The sequence below is a fragment of the Trematomus bernacchii genome, unplaced genomic scaffold (genome assembly GCF_902827165.1).
Source record: "Trematomus bernacchii unplaced genomic scaffold, fTreBer1.1, whole genome shotgun sequence".
Taxonomy (NCBI): domain Eukaryota; kingdom Metazoa; phylum Chordata; class Actinopteri; order Perciformes; family Nototheniidae; genus Trematomus; species Trematomus bernacchii.
Genome location: NW_022987531.1, coordinates 2,066,835 through 2,087,262, shown reverse-complemented (window position 1 = coordinate 2,087,262; position 20,428 = coordinate 2,066,835). Strand labels below are relative to the sequence as shown.

At 41.1% G+C, this 20,428-nt stretch overlaps 1 protein-coding gene across 1 annotated transcript in view; it reads left to right on the top strand.

The window, feature by feature from the left end:
* LOC117476095 (cilia- and flagella-associated protein 46) overlaps positions 1–20,428 on the top strand; it is a 102,879-nt gene that overhangs the window by 11,217 nt on the left and 71,234 nt on the right. Inside the window, exons 14-19 of the mRNA XM_034122469.1 lie at positions 5,169–5,298; positions 5,949–6,073; positions 6,234–6,352; positions 9,767–9,879; positions 11,518–11,730; positions 13,246–13,447. Of these exons, the coding sequence (XP_033978360.1) occupies positions 5,169–5,298; positions 5,949–6,073; positions 6,234–6,352; positions 9,767–9,879; positions 11,518–11,730; positions 13,246–13,447 (902 nt within the window). The remainder of the gene's footprint in view (positions 1–5,168; positions 5,299–5,948; positions 6,074–6,233; positions 6,353–9,766; positions 9,880–11,517; positions 11,731–13,245; positions 13,448–20,428) is intronic.

Here is a 20,428-nt window from a genome sequence, read left to right as displayed (position 1 = left end):
GCGCAGCCATGGGATCATGATGTATTTAGTTTGAGCGTTAAGCATCGTAACATTCATTCTAAGAAAAAATCCCCTTGCATTTTGTTGAGGGAGCTCTTGCAACGCTTACTTTGAGGACAGCCTGCAAAAATCCGTCATCACTGCACCACTCTTTTCTAGGGCATTGCTAGGACTGCTGAATTGAAATAGTCATCCACTACTCCCAAAAAGTATTTGAATAGTCGATTATTGGTGATAGATGAATTAGCACAGTCTTCGATTATCTGTGTAAGGCCCTTCACAAATGATCTGTGATCTGATTAAACAAAACCCTCAGACGGCTTGTCAGAGCTGGAGATACAGTTTGACTTCAGTAACAACGTGACTCTTTGTCTAGAGGGATTGCGGGAGTATTGCCTTCTCTTATTACCCTGAATTCAGTTTATTTAACATGGCATGAAAAAAAAGATTCAAATTAATTAATGTTCAACAACAAGAAGCTACATCGCCTCTACAACCACCCCAATGGTGTGCCTCAAACATCTTCTAATGCCCTCAGGGTACTGCCAAAAGGTTAGATTAAATTAAATCTACAATAAATGTACTCAAGCATTCCCACAAATAATAAATACAATTAAAATGCATAATTTCAATTACAAATTATATTTCAGTATCACCATGCCAATCACGACATCATCAGGGTGACAGGCCATGTTTTGTCACTGTTATAAAGTCGGTTATGACGAATGAAAGAGTGATTTTGGAGACAACCCTGCAACAGTAAAAGCTCCAAAGTATGTGGTGAGCAAAAAATGGATTTACAATTTACCTTACAGTCAATGACAAATCACGTTTTGACAGTCTATATTTTTCTCAGTTTTTTCATCAAGTCTGTTTTTTACATTAACTTGCGAAGGTGGTCCAATCGTTTAACAATCAAAAATGGGCCTTAAGTTGAATCACACATCTGTAATTACAAATCATTTGGATTTCATAATTCTTAGGTAAGATATGACGAGGCAGTTATGAAGTAACTGCTCAGGGCTTCATTGTGGCGAGGACTGGTGTTTTTTTGCTCATTATACTTGGAAATGTGGTCGAGTGTAAAATGGCTTTAGGCTAGTAATGTTATTATTTTGATAAGACATTAAGGGTGTACAGTACCTTTTCTCCACCTGCTAAACCAGCTGCTCGGTTCCACTTAGCTCTCTTTCAATCTCTCCTTCTCTGCCGTCTTTGCACTTGTTTTTTTCAAATTTTCTTTGATGATTATGGTTAACGATAATGTTTTTTTAAATGCGTACAGATCAGTAGATAAATAATTGACTAATGAATAATTTGCACCTGAATGCACCAAAAAGGCAGTGCTCAGGTGATTGTGTAATGGGCTGCTCTCAGTAAAGCAGGTGCTGATTACATGCAGATTGATTTATTGATTCTTTGTGTGGATATAGAAGACAGACCATTCATTCTGAGAAATAACATTTAAAGACTTATTTCTAACATGGTCTTATACTGTATGTACACAATCCTTAAAGGGCCCATGTCATGCTTTTCCGGTTATTACCCGTCCCCTTGTGTGTTATGAAGGTTTGTATGCATGTAAACGGTGTGCAGAGTCACAAACCCTCAAAGTACACCCTGTAGCGAGTAAAACTCTAACACAGAAAAGACCTCCCCAAAACGCCTCGTTGGAGATACGTCATTGTCCATTTGATTCTTCCATTTCGTTCCGGGTACGGCATGATGTCAAGCGGTACCCGGAACGAAATGGACCAATCCGTGGAGACATTACGTTACGTCCGCGGAGCCGTTACGTTAAGCCCCCGCTGATTGGTCCAAATTGACCAATCCACGGACTTCCTCACACACACACACTCTATGTGCAGGCAGCAGCTCAGCTGATTTCTCCTCCCTGGCTGCAGGCTGATAACAGACAGTTGGGATCGCGGCAAAATTCTCTCTGCAGACCCATTCTCACAACGTTTATCAACCTTTTTCTTACTCAATATCAAGCCACACTTATTGTTTTTACTTCGGCTGTGAGTTTGTGTGTGCTCAGGATGAGTTTGGCTGTGTTTGGCTGTGTATCGCTAACAAGGAAACAACACCTCCACGGAGCTCAGCGCGATTCACAACGTCCCGACCAATCAGAGCACACTGTGCTCACATGGAGGGTGGGGGCTGGAGCTATTGGAGCTACAATGAGCCGTTACAGGCAGAGAGTGAAATTCAGTGAATACACGTAGTTTACAGAGATGCTGTATGAGAAACCAATGTGAGTTTGGAAAATTGCACAATATACATCTATTCTAGTAGACCTCAACAATGGAATTATGATCAGTGGAAATGGCCATGACATGGGCCCTTTAATACAAAGAGCAAAAAAAAAAAGGAAATCCTTATAAATATAAAAAAAACATTAATTAACATTTTATTTTCATTTCATTTCAAACCTTTATTTATGCAGGTGAATCCCATTGAGATCATTGATCTCTTTTTCAAGGGAGACCTGCTGCAAACATTCCAAGTGTCCTAGAAGCATTTCGTAATGTAAAAAAGCACTAAAATAGACGCATTACAAGCAGTAACATCGTTAATAATTTATACAACATTTTGTATTATAACAAAACCTACAGTAATAAGATAAAAAAGAAACCACATGCCCAGGACCTGCCTGATTGTGAATGCAAATTTAATAAAAAAACATAAGAAATTGAACATTGAAGTAACACTGAAGTGCGCTCTCGTATATAAATGTGTTCCCTGGCCTTCAAGTCTGGCCAGAAGGTCTTAAAACCTTGTGTTGGGTATGACAATCTATCAGTCAAATTGTTTTTTTACAGCCCAATATCACAAATTGTGCATTTGTCTCAGGGGGCTTTACAGTGTGTACAGCATATGACCGCAACTGTCACTACACCCTTGTAGCATACAAGAAAGAAATCCCAAATAAATTATATAATTAATGAGAGAAAAATTGAAGAAACCTTGGGTAGAGCAACAGAGGAGGGATATCCCCTGATGGACAGACGAGCAATACATGTCAAATGTATAGATTAAAATAGATCATCCAATACCAGTCAAAGGATTTAAATGATAATATGAATTCAAGATTCAAAGACTCAAAAGCTTTATTGTCATATGCACAGTCGCTACAGTTTAGATATGGCAATTCAAATCTTATGTCCCAGGCTCCTCCAACAATGCAACAGAAATAAAAAAACAATAAATGTTTTCCAATTTGCCAAATAAAGGGAGAGGGAGAGCTTTGAATCCTTGTACATGTTATGTATAATAGCTATAAAGAATGTTTATAAAATTAAAATTGATCCATATGGACAAAAATCTTCCAGGTGCTCTCAAAAAATAATAAGGTGGATGAGACGAGGTAAAAGATGAAAGGTGAAGGTCACCCGACAGTCTTAGCCCATAGCTGCATACCTAGGGGAGGATTCAAGGTAAGCCTGAGCCAGCCCTAACTATAAGCTTTATAAGCTGTATGTGTTCCAGTGTAGCTCACAGCAAAGCCGCATCGATTGTGTGTCGTTAATCATGTGGCAGAGTCTGAACTCAGAGAGTGTCTTTGATCTCAGACGTATTGGTCCACGGTATCAAATGAACATCCTGCAGTCTAATGAACCAGGAAAGAGCTGGCCTCAGCCTTTTGACAGCCATGCAGGGGCTTCTACTGCAGGCATTGGTTAAAGCTTTGGTAGAGGCACCTTTTTGTTTATCTTCTATAAACCTCAAGCGTCCCCTAGATTAGGGGTTCCCAACCCCCGGGCCCCGGACCGGTACCGGGCCGCGGAGGTGTTACTGCCGGGCCGCGAAATAGCTGTGAGTTTATCGTAATATTTGCAGAATTATAAATATATACAAATATTTTATCATAATGTTTTTTTAATATTAATTTTCGCACCTATACCAGTCATATTATTTCATCCAGTAGCCTAGTTAAACTTTCACCAGAAAACAGTTGAAAATGGCTTTTATGATGTTCCGAGGGATTCGGCGGCTCAGCCTATGGTCTCAGCCTCTTGTGCGCACGAGCATGTTACCGGTGCGCCAAGTAGAAAGAGGAGCACACAGGAGACAACCGTTTCATTGCAGACTGTTATGTTTATGTGGGGAAATGGCAGTGCATACATTATTTGAGATATATTTCAAACTCGGACTTCATTTTAAGGACATGTCGGCCAGGGGTGTAGAGCTATTTGTTTAAGCACCGGATTGGCAAAACAGGAGAGTCTGCAAACCAGTCTGCCTTGATCTATGAATTCATGTCCGGGACTCTCACAGTATCTGCTGCCCACAGCTGTTTTATAGAAGGAACACCTCCTTCACTTCATGAAATGGCTGCAGCATCAGGAGGCAGCGGGACGTATACTCCGCCTCTGAGAAGTGCAGCACCAGCGCGCCGAGAGCTGTGCCTTTTTACGCACCGCCTTCACTGTGTTTACCTTCTTCAGAACAGCTTAAGAGTGACTGCAGGCTGCTACGTGTTAACCACACACACCTCTACACACACACACACACACACACACACACACCTCTACACATATCGAACTGCCCGATTATTCCCCCTATTACTCGTTTTATGAAGGAGATGTCCGGTCACCAAGGCGCATGATGTGTGTGTGCATGCACCGGAACGTTTTTTAAACGTTGTTAATATGTTTTGGATGCATATTGTTCTAGTATTTGTTCAGGCTGTTACATACAATTAGTCTCTGTTGCTACCTGCTGGTGAGTAAATATTAAAATCAGTTAAAATTGACAACCGGTCCGCGATTTATTTTCGCGTTGCTCGCTGCAAAAGTTGAGCAATGTTCAACTTTTGAAGCTTTGGCGGAAGCGTCAGCCAATCGAATCATATGCCAGTACAAGCTCTAGCCAATCAAACCGCGTGCTTGTGTGTCCGGGGCGGGAGATTCATGTGATTGGTTGTTGGTCGATCAATTAACTAGTGGACAATGATCCCTCGCTCTACGCCTCCTTTACCTGTTTGCTCTGCTATCGCGTGAAGGGTCTGCTAACAAGCGACCAACAGAAAGGTTAATGTTGTTGCACGTCACAAAGCCAGCGCCCCCCCCCCCCCCCCCCCGCTACCACCACAAGTATATTTGAGATCTGTGGGAAACACTGGTATAAATATAGATCCACTTCTGTATTCAATGATCATCTAGTTCCCTCGGGCTGCGTTGGATCTGGAGCAGTGGCTCAGCTCTGTGCTAAGGCTCAGCATCACTCAACATCTGTGAGGAAGTTGGACAGATACCTGGCCAGACAAGGAGATGACACAGACAACACAGAGAGGTGAGTGTATTGTAACATGTGTTCATTGTGAATATAACTGTACAAACACAACTCATAGCTTTGACTTATCATATTGAGCTGTCAGGCTTCCTAAGAACCCAGTTTGAAAATAGCCAATAAAATCACCCTTTAAGCCTTGTTGGATATATCGCTCCTCGCTGTTACTGAACATTATAAACTAATGGATGTTTGATCTATTGCTGTTTAAGTTGTTGTGTGACATTTTTACAACCTTTTATTTCATCTCCTTATTCATAGCGCATATTTGAATTCCCCCTGTCTATGAGTATCAGCACATCAGAAATTGCAGGCTTTATGGTCAGGAGGGAGCAGAGACTTGATTCCCCAAAGGAAACGATTATTTTTTCATGGCCCTACAAACAAACAATAATTATTTGCAGTGTGTCTCTGTGCTTTTGCCCTGACATTCACCTTATAAAAGAGGACAAATTATGCTCATCTTGAGGTTCATATTAGTATTAGTTAGTATATTATAAACTCCCTCTGGAGGGAACACAGGTATTTTAGCCTTTGAGACCATTTACATGCACAAAAACCTATAGAACACACTACAGGAGAGGGAAAACTCAAAAAGGCATATTAGGGCCTCTTTAATAGAAATGGTCTCTAATTCTTTATTTATGCTCTAGGGTAAAGTTGTGGGCAACACTGGTGAAGACGGCCAGGAAACAGGAAGTTTGGGATGTGTGCCGAGCTGCTTGTCGATTCTGTTTGCTTTACGACGATGGGAGATGGAAGATTTCCAAGACTGACAGTAAGATTATCAATGATCCTAAAACTGAGGGTAGAACGACCGAAGTATTCCTCTAATATTAGAATCCTTGACAGACAGTCATGTTTGCATTAGCACAAAAAAGGAGAGAATTGCTTTCAATGTGGGATTTAACTTCACAGATTTTGTCAATTTAATCCAGAATGTAGATGCTCCGAGGAAGAAAGCTGTGCAGAATGTCTTCACGGTTGTAATAGAAGCCAAACATGCGTGAGGGACTTGCTGCGCCTGTTGGCTGATATCCACTTCATCAGTGCCGAGGTGTGTATGCCTTCTAATACACTCATACACAGCGCATTTTCAACTGTATTATGTTTTCAGATGGTTCTTCTAGAAATATCTTACTGCTGGAAATTCTTTAAATTAGCACTCTCCGACTCATGGATTACTGATTATAATTCAATGGTCAAATGTCAAGGTCACTGTGACCTCACAAAACACGTGTTCGGCCATAACTAGGGATACTCAGGAGATGATCAGGAGAGCCGATCACACAACGTAAAATACATGACACTTTTCTCTGTGCGTGGCAAAACAAGCTCGCCAAAATGGCTTCACCAGTCTGGTAGTATTTTAAGGTGTCCGAAAAAGACAATAAAATAGCGGTATGCAACGTGTGTGAAGCAGAAATCCCTCTTGGTGGAACGCAACAACAACAATTTAATACCACAAATCAGTAAAAACTCCGTCATCCACTCAGTTGACAGTTAGTGACACATTTAAACGGCAGGAACCCTATAGCAGGGACAGCAAGAAGTCAAAAGAAATAACAGCAAAGGTAATGGAATAGTAAAAAAATACATAATGCTACACAACAGAGTTTCCGTTAGAAAGCTCTCCCGGATCACCTGTTGCTCCGCCCGCGGTGACACACACTTCAGGTTAGACCTAGCACACTTAGCTATTTTTACAACCTAAACTAATTATAAATATATTTATTCTTCACTGTCGGGTCACTCATTACTGGATCAGTAAGCTGCATGAGACGATACTGACGGGCTGTCAGGAGAGAGGGGGAGAGAGGAAAAGAGAGCGCTTCCGCTCATTTCTCCCGTGTTATTATCCAAAGTTAATGTAAACTTGAATAATGTACTTCATTTGAATGTAATAATTATGTTATTTGTTGTTTGTGGAAGCGCATCATGTATTGAAAAATTAATCTGAACTTTTCAATCCGTTACAATTATAAACTGAAGCAATATAAAAATGAGTCCCATTAACTGAGTTTTAAACCTATGATCGGATCGGCGATCGGTATCGGCCGATACTGATTCCGGTGATCGGTGATCGGCCCCAAAAACCCAGATCGGAGCATCCCTAGCGATAACTCAAGATGCTAAAGATGACAGTTTTACTCAAGTTTTTAAAAGCATAATATGATGAAGTGATGACATTTAGAACAACATGGATGTTAAATGCAATTATACTGGTAGTTGGAGCTGTAAAACATCAAAGCTATTTCTTATTGGTGTTGATCCATCGGTTAACATTGTAATCTTTTAAGTCACACAGTCAAAACCCTGTATATATAGCAGCAAACCAATGTCGCACATTCTTATTATGGCTATGTAATAAGATAGTACATAAATGTCGTCCTAAGCTGGAAATGAAGTCCCTCTGTGTTATTATCTGAGCTTCATTGTAATCTTTTTTTAATTTGCTGACCTTGCCACTTATTAAGGTAATGCACGAGTCCCTTTGTGTGTCACTAGGCCTTTACCACTCATAACGCCCTAAGCTGCATTCACATGATACACAATTTGCTCACCGCTTGCTTGCACATCTTCATAAAGCTGTTATCTGATTGGTTGAGATTGAAAGGTCAGCGGTAATTGAGGTCAAAGTTGAAATAATTTGAACTTTGAGTGCAGAACTTGGCGCCAGTTTCCAGCCTCTCTCCATAGAAACACAATGGCAATGCCTGCATTCATGTGAATGCAGTTTTGGAGACCCACTGTATCAAAGCAAAAGCGTGGCGCCCACCCTCTGGTTCCACCTCAGGTTAACTCTGTTAGCTCGGTCAGCACTGCTGGCGTTGTTAACACTGCCATCGCAATGTTGAGAGCCATGTGCCGGCAATCTATCAGTTATAGATATGCTCTGAATTGGCTACACGTGTAGATACTGTATAATCATTGCATTTTTACAGAAGTAAACACCTCATTAGCAACTAGGTTTTTGGAGAACCAACTGGTTTCTTCTATTCATAATGCAACCAAACATACCCCAATTGTTTCAATAAAAGTCAGTAAAAAATAAATGCAACTGCAATCTTATATATAATACAATATCAAATAGGTAATTATAAGTGTAAGAATGGATATGAAAAACACAGCAAAATGCGGTTGGTTTACATGGAAAGGATTATAACCAGAGGGGAATCTCAGGGCCCACTTAAGAATAAAAAAGATGTTCGCGGCCCACATTCAACCATAAACAATACGGAGGCTAAATAAAGTACTTTTTATTTTAATTAGTAAAGGAGCTGGCCATCCCGGGCCGCCATTTGCCCATCCCTGCTTTAGAGGATGCAAATGGCCTAGAATCCTAGATAATGGGAAGGCTGTGTCTTGCAGATATTTACCTAAAGAGGATGTTTCCTTTTTGTCATAGTACCTAATTTACTAAATGCTTTTCAAAATGTTCAAATGTTCTCTTCTACCTGTGTTTTACTTCTAGCTTCTGTAGATGAAGGTGTTTTTATAATGAGGTGCTAGTCTTTAAAATCCTCAGATCATAGAAATATTGTATTTTGGGTCCGAGGTGTTCTTTTGAAAATGTTGTATGAGAAACAGAGACTGCTTGCAAGTAAACACGCATTATGGGATCTTTAACAAGCCTTTGAGGCAGATGTTGATTGGTTAGAGTCAAACACTGTTGTGCTTGTCCTATGAGCATGTCTTATTGTGTAGTCCCACTTCCCATCAAGCCTGCAGCTCCAAGTCTTTATTAAGTCCATTGGTGTGTTAACTTGACAGCACTTTGAAGAAAATGGAGACAACTATCTTCGGTAACTACAGGACTTTGTCGAAACTGACTCACACAGCAGCCTCTCTGCTCACTCCATATCTCTTTGTTCCATGAGATATGGAATTCACGTTTGAGAACTTGAGAATAAATTATTAATAAATAATATACCTACGTCTCATTCCATTGGCGAAGACAGGACGTTCTTCCTGGCTTACCTGAGTCGTCCGCCATCAAAATAAAATACTCGCCAGCCTTTTTGCTTTGATCTCTTACAGCTGTAATGGCTCCAGAGAACCTGTCATTAACACAGCAGTGTTTCCCCTAGGTTTACTGCTTTGGGGGGGTGCTGCCTGAGCGCGGGGGGGGGGGGGGGGGGAGTTGTTATTGATCAATGCATCAGTGTTTCTTAAAATGAAAGCGTTTAGTTTATTTAAGAGCAGATGTTCAATGTGAAAAGTGACAGTAGATATAGATTAGTTGCAATTTGGTGCTGTATATATATATATATAAAAATTAATTAATTAATTACACCTTGAATTTCAGGGGGGCGTGGGGCTCCGTGGGGCCCCTCCAAGGCAATGGTAGAGGAAACACTGCACAGTGTGAGGTCTTCTCTTCTCCTTTATTATAGAGTTATCAAAACAGGAAGTCGCCTTTAATATCGTCTTTTGAAGTTGAGAAGTGACTTTGTTCTGTCTTGCTCAGGCCAGTGTCCAGAAGCTGCTGGCAGAGGGGGGGCAGCTGAACAGCCCTGCGGTTCCCGCAGTGGACAGTGAGACGAGTCTGTCTGAAGAGGATCCACACTGGGTTGTTTACAGGTGAAAACACAATATGAACGCACATAAAACTAAAATATGTTGTCTGTATTGGATGTCATTTGTCTACGCTCTGTATGTTGCTGCCTTGTAATGCATTTAAAACTATTCTTTTACATTTTCAAACATTTTGCATGCAATTTAAGTCCAGATGTACGATATGAACGGCTTAACATTGTATATAATCACATCAAACAACTACAATAATGTTGTATTTGTAATTATTAATAGCTATAACAGCAATACTAGCAGCGATGGTACCTCGGAAACAGTCTGACGGAACACTCTAAGCATTTTATCAGTGACCAAATTTCCTTTTTTTTGTTTTCAGTTTTCTATCTCTTGTTATCTTAAGATATGCTTATACAATAAGTAGTAAGACTAATTAAATACAAAAGATATGTATATATGTATCTTGAGTCCTAAAAAAAAGGACACATCATTTCCAGTTTCCTTTATCGCAATATCTATCTATTGACAATTCTTGGAAAAATGCAATCAGTTAAAGTAATCTTTAACTTTGTTTATTTTGTGTTTTGGAGAAAGAGAGCTCACTCCCCGGAGCAGAGATATTACTTCCCATTGCAGGAGAGCAGCTCAGGAAAACGTCCAGTTGTTACAGCTGCTAACTGAGGGGCTGCAGACTGTGCCTGGCAAAAAAGTCTCAGCATCAGGGAGTGAGCTCCTGAGACTCAAAAGCAGGAAGCAAGGGATGCTTCTCTATACAACCAAAATGAACAAGACCTTGAGCCATTTCTTTGAGCTTGTTTGAAGAAAAAATAATGAACTTACTTGGAGTCCTGTTGTGTTAATAGAAAGAAGCCCAATTAAAAGCTCATTAGTTGCTGAATACATGGAGTAATATTGAGCAACCATTAATTACCACCTATTTGTGTGGCTATTAAAACTGAGTGTACAATAACTTGTACTTCAGTGACATTTGCTCATTCAATGGTGCATTGATTTCGCTTCTTACATGTAAGTTGACAGATTGCATTATTTGTAAAAGAAGATGATAGGCAGTAAGGGAAAGGACACAATCAACCAAATGCTATAGGTTTTGTTTCCTTATCTTTTGAACCACTGCAAACCAGATCTATACCATTCTTATGCCAAGTACTTGGTTTGGGCATTGCTTCAAACGTCATCAATGATGCAATCATTTTTGGACCAACATAATATAGACGCACACTACAAAGCTCCGGGATCCCACTCAGTCTAAACGGCCTCTTCTCTTTATTGAGTTGACAAGACCTGACACATTACATTTGGCAGTGGAACTACACTGCTACTCTTTGCCTGAAGTTCACCTCCAGCACTTTGTAACATAATGTGGGCTGCGAGCTATCACTGTGCATCCTGCTGCTAAAACAAATTGGTGTTGAATGCCTCATTAGACAACAAATATTTGACACTGTTAAGGTAGCGATGCACTCTGCCTTTTGCATCATGCAGACAAAACCTCTCAGCAACTACTCATGTAAAAGTCCTATGAACTAAAAGTTTAAAAAGGAAAGTTTGAAAACGTCCTTTGACTTCTTCACCTTTAGTTTTATTGGTCACTAGAGACAACACTATGTGGCCACTGTCTCTCTCAAACTCAAACTTCTTCTCCCTCTCTACTCTCCCCCTCTCCCACAGAGACTGGATCCAGGCTCTTTCTGCCTACGCCACCTCCAGCTTCTTGCGGGCAGCGGAGCTCGGGGCAGAGATCAGGGAGCCGTGGGTGGTAGCGAACGCAGCCGTTTACCTGTGGAACTACAGCAGCCACTTGTTGGCAGCTGGGGAACACCATCGCCTGCTTCCCACCTTCCATAGCTTGGTGACCATGCTCCAGAAGACAGAGTTCACCAGGTAGGCTGCGTAGGCTACCGCATTCAGAATTGTAATAAGAAAAAGAAGAATGAAAGTAAAAAGGAAGCTCAGGCACTACATGTACCTATAATATACTGATCTTTATTGATACATCGTAATCCTGCAAGTAATCCTTGTTTTTTCTTAACTGTAAGGGAATACAGTTACTTCTTTTTGGTATTCTGATTATGTAATCCCATTACATGTAATCTGTTACTCCCCAAGCCAGATAGAGCTGTACCAAATAGTTCAAAGCTGTGAATCTTAATTCATAACGTTGACATTTGAATTTCTAAATCAACATTTTAATGCTCCAGCCTTTTTTTGGTTGCATTTCTAACAACTATATGCAGCATCTTTGTCTTTATTATGTTCCAATCAGCACCAGCATGAGCATTAGCCACTCATACTGGGGTCCACACAAACAAACAGTTGAACACATGCAAAAATTCATTGTACATACACACAGACACAGTTTAATCATCATTTCTGAATTGAAGACATTGTTTTAACAACATTTTGAACCAATGTTAAGTCTTTTTTTTAAACAGTGCAAATGCAATGAATTCCAACTGACCATGGTTTTGTACACTACTATTTTCTGATACATTTTTGTTTGGATAACTACGTTTCACTTAGTTACGCATCATTCCGGTACTCTACTATGGCTGTAAATCAGTGAAATACATAAAATCAACGCAGTTCATTGTGGATATGTTTCAGAGGAACTCGCATGTGAAGGGGGGATTTATGTGAGCAACCCTTAATAAAATAGGGGGGAGTAGGTTTGATATCCCAACAAGCCCTTATGTCCTGTATCCATGCCATCATAATCAAATAGGTAATTTATTATGATGAATCACTGTATTTAAATTGAATTAGATTTTGTTCCTAAAGAAAGTGTAGGGGGATGGTTTCATATAATATGATAACAGACTAGATCACTCAGTTGTTTTTCTTAAACAGTTCTGTAACAGAATATCTCAGATGACACATTGCTGCTTTTAGACTGATGATATTTTTTAAATTAAGTTTAGAAAAGTTTTCATCAGCCCATTAATCATTTACTCAGCCCTCAGAGGACTTCTGGGCAAACATAGTCCTGATTCAGGATTTCAGCTGATACAGCAGTATGCACACTTGTCCTTAGAAAATCATTTTAGGCACGGTCAAAGTCAACTTTAAATGTATTTGCCAGGGCACTGAGCTTACTCACGGAAAAACAGACATTTAAGCTCTGCTCTTATTTCTAGCTATAAAAAGAAGCTCATGAAAGCACACCAAACTATCCTTGAGCATAGAACTAATGATGTGAATGTTTGGACTCTGTGATATTCTCATGTAGTGATGTTGCCAAGGAAATATACATTTTGCCGTCCAAATCTGTGGTGAGGGTTTTCACTTTCAGGAAGTGCTTAAAAATAAAAACAAAGATGTCTAATGTTTGTTTGCCTTCAAGGACAACTTTTTTCAGATAATGTCAGTTTGGAGTATTCTTTGTTTTGTATATCTCAGGAATGGTGCTCTATTTGTGCTGCTGTGTGATGCCGTAGCCCGGGGACTGATTCAGCCTCTGTGCGGACCTGACAGCATCGAGCCAGCCCCGCCGGCAGACAGGAGCAAAAACAGACCTGAGAAAGGGATGGAGAAGGCTGCCAGCGGCCAGGGGGTCTTCTTAGACCCTGTTGCCCTTCAGGACGTTCGCAAGGCATTAGAGGTATGTCAGTTTGTGTGGAAGTGGTATTGGGCAATTAACTCCTGTGTGGCTATACAAATCCTTTATTCATCCCACAGCAGAGACATTTATATTGTGGTAGCTAAGGACAGAGCACATCAAAACAAAATAAAGCCGTAGTCTAACTGTAAGAGCCATTTAGGCTTATTATAATTGATGGTAAATGTTTATGTTTGCAAGAAAGTTGTATCCTATTTGAATTCAATTTAGATGATTTTATTGATCACGAGTTACAATAATACTGTTTTTGTATAGTTTTGTATTTAATCCAAGTTTTTTGGATTGCACAAAGGTTTAGTATTATTATTTTTTACGACCTAGTTTCATGCCAGAAAGCAGATGAGTGCGCAGGTCGAGAGGGTCTGGAATGTCAGACAGTGAAGTCTGCAAGCGTGGTACGCCTGATAGTAATAGTATTTTTTATTTATTTATTATATCCAGTTAAAGTTTCATGGCTAAAATGCATGATCTGTTTGGTATTTTGAAAAAAAAACTTTGCAGACATGTTTTATATAGGTATGGCCCTACAATATATTATTCAAATATAGCATGATAGGTCCACTTTAAGCTGCTTTTTTTCCCTTTCTGATCTTTCCATTTTGAAAACAATGTCTGAATTTCCAGCATTCAAGGCATAAGAATCAATCATAATCTCTGAAAGGAGTGTTTCCATAATCTCTGAATGGAGTTTGCTGAATTTTCTGCGAGACATGTTCAGAAATTAAAATTGTAATCTTCTCTACAGATATTAACTTTAAAGGTTTCAAACTCTTACATTTTCCTTTATTCAAACTAAAGTTTAAACCACCTTCCAACCTTGCAAACAAAAATGTATCATACTGACCTATTTTTATAAAATAATTGGGAAGTTTAGGACATTATTGTGGAGATTTTTACTTTAATGTCATCTGACCTCGATTAAAATGTGCCGACAAGTGACCTTCTCATACATCCTTCCCAAGGGATGTTCTGTAATGCAGCACGTTGATGTATTGTTATGCCAAAAACGTCATGGGGTTCACCAAAAGAGGACAAGAATGAAAAGTCAATTTTATAGGGTTCTTACACAGACATTGCATACAGTGACACATTTTAATCAGTTTTTAAAGCAACTTAATGTAATAATTGCTGGCTTTCTTAGATTTAGTTTTAAGCATAACATTGGTGCCGCTCCCCTGTCGCCAGGATTCACCCCAGGACTGGAAACCTTCGCAGCGTTGCTTAGCTTATAGAAGTTTAACCTGTTAAGCCCGAGAGACCCCGGTACCGGGGCACTGCCGCAACATCTTGCAGGAAACAGTGTCTGAGGGCATGTTCATTTAATAAAACTGTGAATGTTTTATATCCATGTAACGGGAAGAAACTCATCTAACTGATCTTTTTTTTTTTTTTTCAAAAGAAAACCAACAATGCTAACACTGAGCCTCTGAATTAGCAACGAGCGAAAAATGCTAACACCTTACTGCACCGAAAATCACTCACAAAACCTTATTATTTATCTTTTCACCACATCCAACACATCGATTCACATCGTGAGGTGACACAGAATCTATTGACACTGACATTACCACTGAATTATATGTATTTGCGACGTTATAAGCAAAAACGGACATCAAAACAGGTGACGCTAGGTAGCTAAAAATGCTAACATTTGGCTCTGTAGTCTCTCCAAAGTGGTCTTCAATGGCATTAAAACGATAAAAACGCTGCTGAAGTTAATCCATAGGTTAATCTAATGTGTCCCTTTGAAATGATTTCTGATAATCCATAAGCATTTAAAACTGCTTTTCCGTTTCCAGATGTCAAAGCTAGAGATAGGATCACTCTGATTGAAAATTACATGCGCGAAGCCCCCACCTTTTCTCTTCACAACGTGTGTGTGGGGGACTCCCCCTTCGATTCTATTGGCTCTAACGGTCAGAAAGAGGTGTCAACCATCAAAATTGAGCAAGGGGGGCCAGAGATATGGAAAATCCACCCAAATGACCCCAGAAGTGGTTTCTTTTTGCTAAATCTCTCTAAAAAGGTCAAATGTCACTTGTTTTGCATCAATCTTGATACAGGGTACTTATTATATGTTGTACTTTGGATTCCTAAAGCTTTTAGTCGACTAACCCATCATCCAAGGGTGGTTTTCACTATAAGTAAAAAAGAATTTTTGTACGGACACTATAATTTACAGTTTTTTACTATGTAAAATCTGAATTTTCTTTAAAATAAAAAACATCTATATTGATTCTGACTTTTCTACATCCAACTCACAGGTTTATCATTACTTTGAGTAAAAAGATTATTAATTTAACCCTTTTAGAAGGGAAGATATGGTCATTTGTTCTGGGAATGTCATTTTCGAGCCTGAGACCTGAAAAACAGGCTCAGGGCTTAACAGGTTAAAGGTCCCATGTCTTGGCCATTTCTACTGATCATAATTCCATTGTTGAGGTCTACTAGAATATATTTACATTGTTCAATGTTCCAAAATCACATTGGTTTTCTCATACAGCATTTCTGTATAGTATGTGTATTCACTCTCTGTCCTACACGCCTTGTTGGAGCTCCTGCCCCCCCCTCCCTAACGAGCCCACTGTGCTCTGATTGGTCAGCTCGCCCACTCTGTTCTGATTAGTCAAACACCGTTACAGCTGAACATCAGTGTTTATGTTTTACAATGGCGTTAGCAACCAGAAAAATGACACCAGTAATGACAAACAGATGAGAATGCTGCGTGGGGTCTGGGTGCCGTGTTGGCGGGACGTTGCGGGGCTCGTTGGTGGAGGGGACAGTGTGAGCTCTATTATGCCCCTTTCACACCAACGCGTTTTCAGGGCCGGCTCGGAGCTAGAGCCTGAAAAGTACCGGTTTTTCCTCTTCACACCGCAGCGGCGCCGCCTCTTAGCTCCGGAATCCGGTTCGTTTCGTCGAGGCGTGCAGGAAACTAAACCCACCTCCCCTGAACATGGGTCGACTGAAGAGTCTCGTCATGCCTGCCTACAAGAAGTAGCGCTGAGCAAAGTGACTAGAAGGCAACCACACACTTATAAAAAAAAACACACTTTATAAAGTCAGGCAACACTAACCAGGCTTCGTGTGATTCTGTTTATTTGTACCTTACTTTGACCATCCGTTCGCTGTTATTGATCATTGTGGAGAGCAGGTAGACGTTTTGTTTTGTATTATAGCAGCTATCGGATGGAATCAATACATGGGCTGCACAGGTTGTCATGTCCGACTATCACAAGTAGAATCATAATGAAAAATACGCCGGTAAAATGTGCCTGTAGAAAACGGCTTATGCCACAATAGGATAGCAATAGCAAGTAGTCAGTTTAGCTTCGGTTGCTATGGTAACATCACCCATGTTATACCAGAGAAACTTTCATAACAGCGTTGTGATGCCAAACAGCGTCAATTCAGACTGACACACATTCACTTAAGGGGAACTGGGGATATGTATCAGCTGCTTGTGTGACAGTCAGACAGTGAATACTTTAGAGCCGTGTGAGCTAACCCGGAGCTAACGGGAGAATAAACTCCCGTGGAAGAGCAGCCAGCACTGCAGCGGTCGGTAAATGCCGCTGAAACACATTAATAAACAATGAACCACGGCACTCTGGAGAAAAGTATAAGGTTGGAGAAGTCGTTATTTAATTTAATCTGGCTTCGTATGATTAAAAGCAACACGATCATCGACCCGACGCAGTCCCCCGTTGTTGTTGTTGTTGTTGTGAGCACCGTTGGGGAGCAAATCAGCGATGTAAGCGGTGACGTCATGAGGCAGCAGCGGCAGCACCAGTCGGGCTCTGGGCGGTGTGAACAAAGCGGGAGCAGAAAAGGGAAACCGGAGCTGAACCAGAAAAGCTCTAGCACGGAGCTAGAATGGGAAAAGCGCTGGTGTGAAAAAGCCGCATTACTGGTGTCGTTTCCTGGTTGCTGCGTGGGGTCTGAGCTCCGCGGCTGAGAAAAGATAAGGCTGAGTGAGTGTGAGCGGATTGGTCCATTTGGACCAATTGGTCCATTTGGACTTATGCCCCTTTCACACCAACGCAACTCCGGTTCAAGCTCCGTGCTAGAGCTTTTCTGGTTCAGAACCGGTTCTTCGGTTTAGCGCCGGCTCTTTTCACACCGCTCAGAGCCCGACTGGTGCTGCCGCTGCTGCGTCATGACGTCACAGTTTACGTCGCTGAGTTTCTCCCCAACGCCGGAGCTCACCTCACAACAACGGGCCGGGGACTGCGTTGCTTTTAATCATACGAAGCCAGATTAAATTAAATAACGACTTCTCCAACCTTATACTTTTCTCCAGAGTGCCGTGGTTCATTGTTTATTAATGTGTTTCAGCGGCATTTACCGACCGCTGCAGTGCTGGCCGGCTGCTCTTCAACGGGAGTGTATTCTCCCGTTAGCTCCGGGTTAGCTCACACGGCTCTAAAGTATTCACTGTCTGACTGTCACACAAGCAGCTGATACATATCCCCAGTTCCCCTTAAGTGAATGTGTGTCAGTCTGAATTGACGCTGTTTGGTGTCAGTCTGAATTGACGCTGTTTGGCATCACAACGCTGTTATGAAAGTTTCTCTGGTATAACATGGGTGATGTTAGCATAGCAACCGAAGCTAAACTGACTACTTGCTAAGCAGTTTTCTACAGGCACTTTTTACCGACGTATTTTTCATTATGATTCTACTTGTGATAGTCGGACATGACAACCTGTGCAGCCCATGTATTGATTCCATCCGATAGCTGCTATAATAACAAACAAAACGTCTGCCTGCTCTCCACAATGATCAATAACAGCGAACGGATGGTCAAAGTAAACAGAATCACACGAAGCCTGGTTAGTGTTGCCTGACTTTATAAAGTGTGTTTTTTTTAACAAGTGTGTGGTTGCGTTCTAGTCACTTTGCTCAGCACTACTGCTTGTTACAACTTGTATTTGCCGTACTCGCCTTAAGTGTTAGCTCAGGTTAATCTCGCCCCCCTCCGACGTAAGCGTGACGTATGCGGTTCTTGCTTCTAGACGGACAACTTTTTGGTGCTCGAAACGAACCGGATTCCGGAGCTATGACGCTGCTCCGCTGCGGTGTGAACAGGAAAACCCGGTGCTTTTCAAGCACCAGCACCGAACCGGCCCTGAAACACCGTTGGTGTGAAAGGGGTATTAGTGACGTCCACCTGCCCCGGAAGAAAAAAATGGATAAAGAAAAATCTCCAACGAGGCGTTCTGGGGCAGCATAGACACGTCTTTTCTGTGTTAGAGTTTTACTCGCTACAGGGTGTATGACTTTGCAGACCGTTTACATGCAGAAAAAGAAACGCATCCCTCGCCATTAAACACAACATGGTCGCAACTCAAAGGAAAATCGTCCAAACGGCACCAGACTTCAGATGATGGTTAATGGTCCGGACCTCAGCATGTCTATGTGCCACTTGTGAGTTTTCCTCACAAGCTGTTGCCATGACAACGCATCCCTCGCTGTTAAACAAGACATTGCTATAACTCCTACTGTATGAAAATGGTCAAAACATGTGTGCTAACAGTCCAGCCCTTAAGACATAATACGTTGAATTTTTGAGATTTTGTCAAATGCCGACATGAAACACAGTTTTCTCATAACTCCAGTGAACATGCTCCAAACGGCCCAACACTTCACATGTTTGATAATGATTGTTACGTACCCACTAAGGTCTAGGGGACCTGGAGACAATAACACACAACAACCAATAAAAATGAGGGAGTCAGCGTAAAGGTTGACAAAAGGTTTATTCTTTGTAAACCTTGAACTGAACAGAAATTGAACAGAAATACTCTTTGTGTGAGGAGGAGGAGGAGGAGGAGACGGAGACAAAGGAGATTGTGCCAAACAAAAGAAACAAGCATAACAAAACCAGCCCTATCTCTACATCTATCCTTTGAAACCAAAACTCAAACAAAAACCCTCACTAACTAAACTACTCAGAACTGGACAAAACAGAATACAGGGGTGGCAACAATCCGCTAACCTAGTGTGTCTAAACATTAGTTACCTACGTGATGAGAAATGTACAGGGGTCGTGTCTCGTTTCTGAGATTCCCCTCCTCGACTCCTATCCTCGACTCCTATCCTCGAGACTTAGTCCCGCCCGCAGGAGATGCGAGCGGAGGAGCCGAGGAGGGGAGCCGAGGAGAGAGGAGGGGAAGCAGCAGGCGGTTAGAGAAATGAGAACTCCTCTCCTCTGAGCGGTCATTTTAAAGAGACGTCCATTAATGATGACAGGAGGCACAGCAGCACTCTGTCTGATGGACAGATGTGTTCATGATGACTTATATATTTACTTTTAATTCATTCACACACACACACACACACACACACACACACACACACACACACACACACACACACACACATATATATATATATATGTATATATATATATATGTATATATTTATATAAATATATACAATTTCAGAATCAAACAGAGCACTCTCATAATAACGTAACACTATCAGAGACTGGATATATCCCCCCGCCCCTCTCCCCTCTCTGGTCACTGCAATGAGGAAAATAAATTACGGGCCAAACGTTTTATTTACAAGTATTAAAAGTAAGCAGAGGACACCAAACCAACTGAGACCTGTCTGTCTGCTGCATCTACGCACACACACACACACACACACACCTACACCACACACACCTACAGCTCCTAAAGCTATATAATCAGGCTACAGCCGTTGTGAATTTTATTATGTGAAGCACTAAATGGTTTTAGAAAAATATCGACTCTTTGTTTGTAGATATCTACTAAACAAAAGCAAATAAAGAAAGTAGGCCTGTTATACTGAGTGATATATATTATACACACTGCTCTGCTTTCTGCACGAACCTCACAGCTGTTCTCACTGTAAACATCGCGTCGCGATGAAAGCAGTTACTAAAATAATATCCAGGGGATGCATGCAGAGCTGTCATTGGCTGAGATAAGTC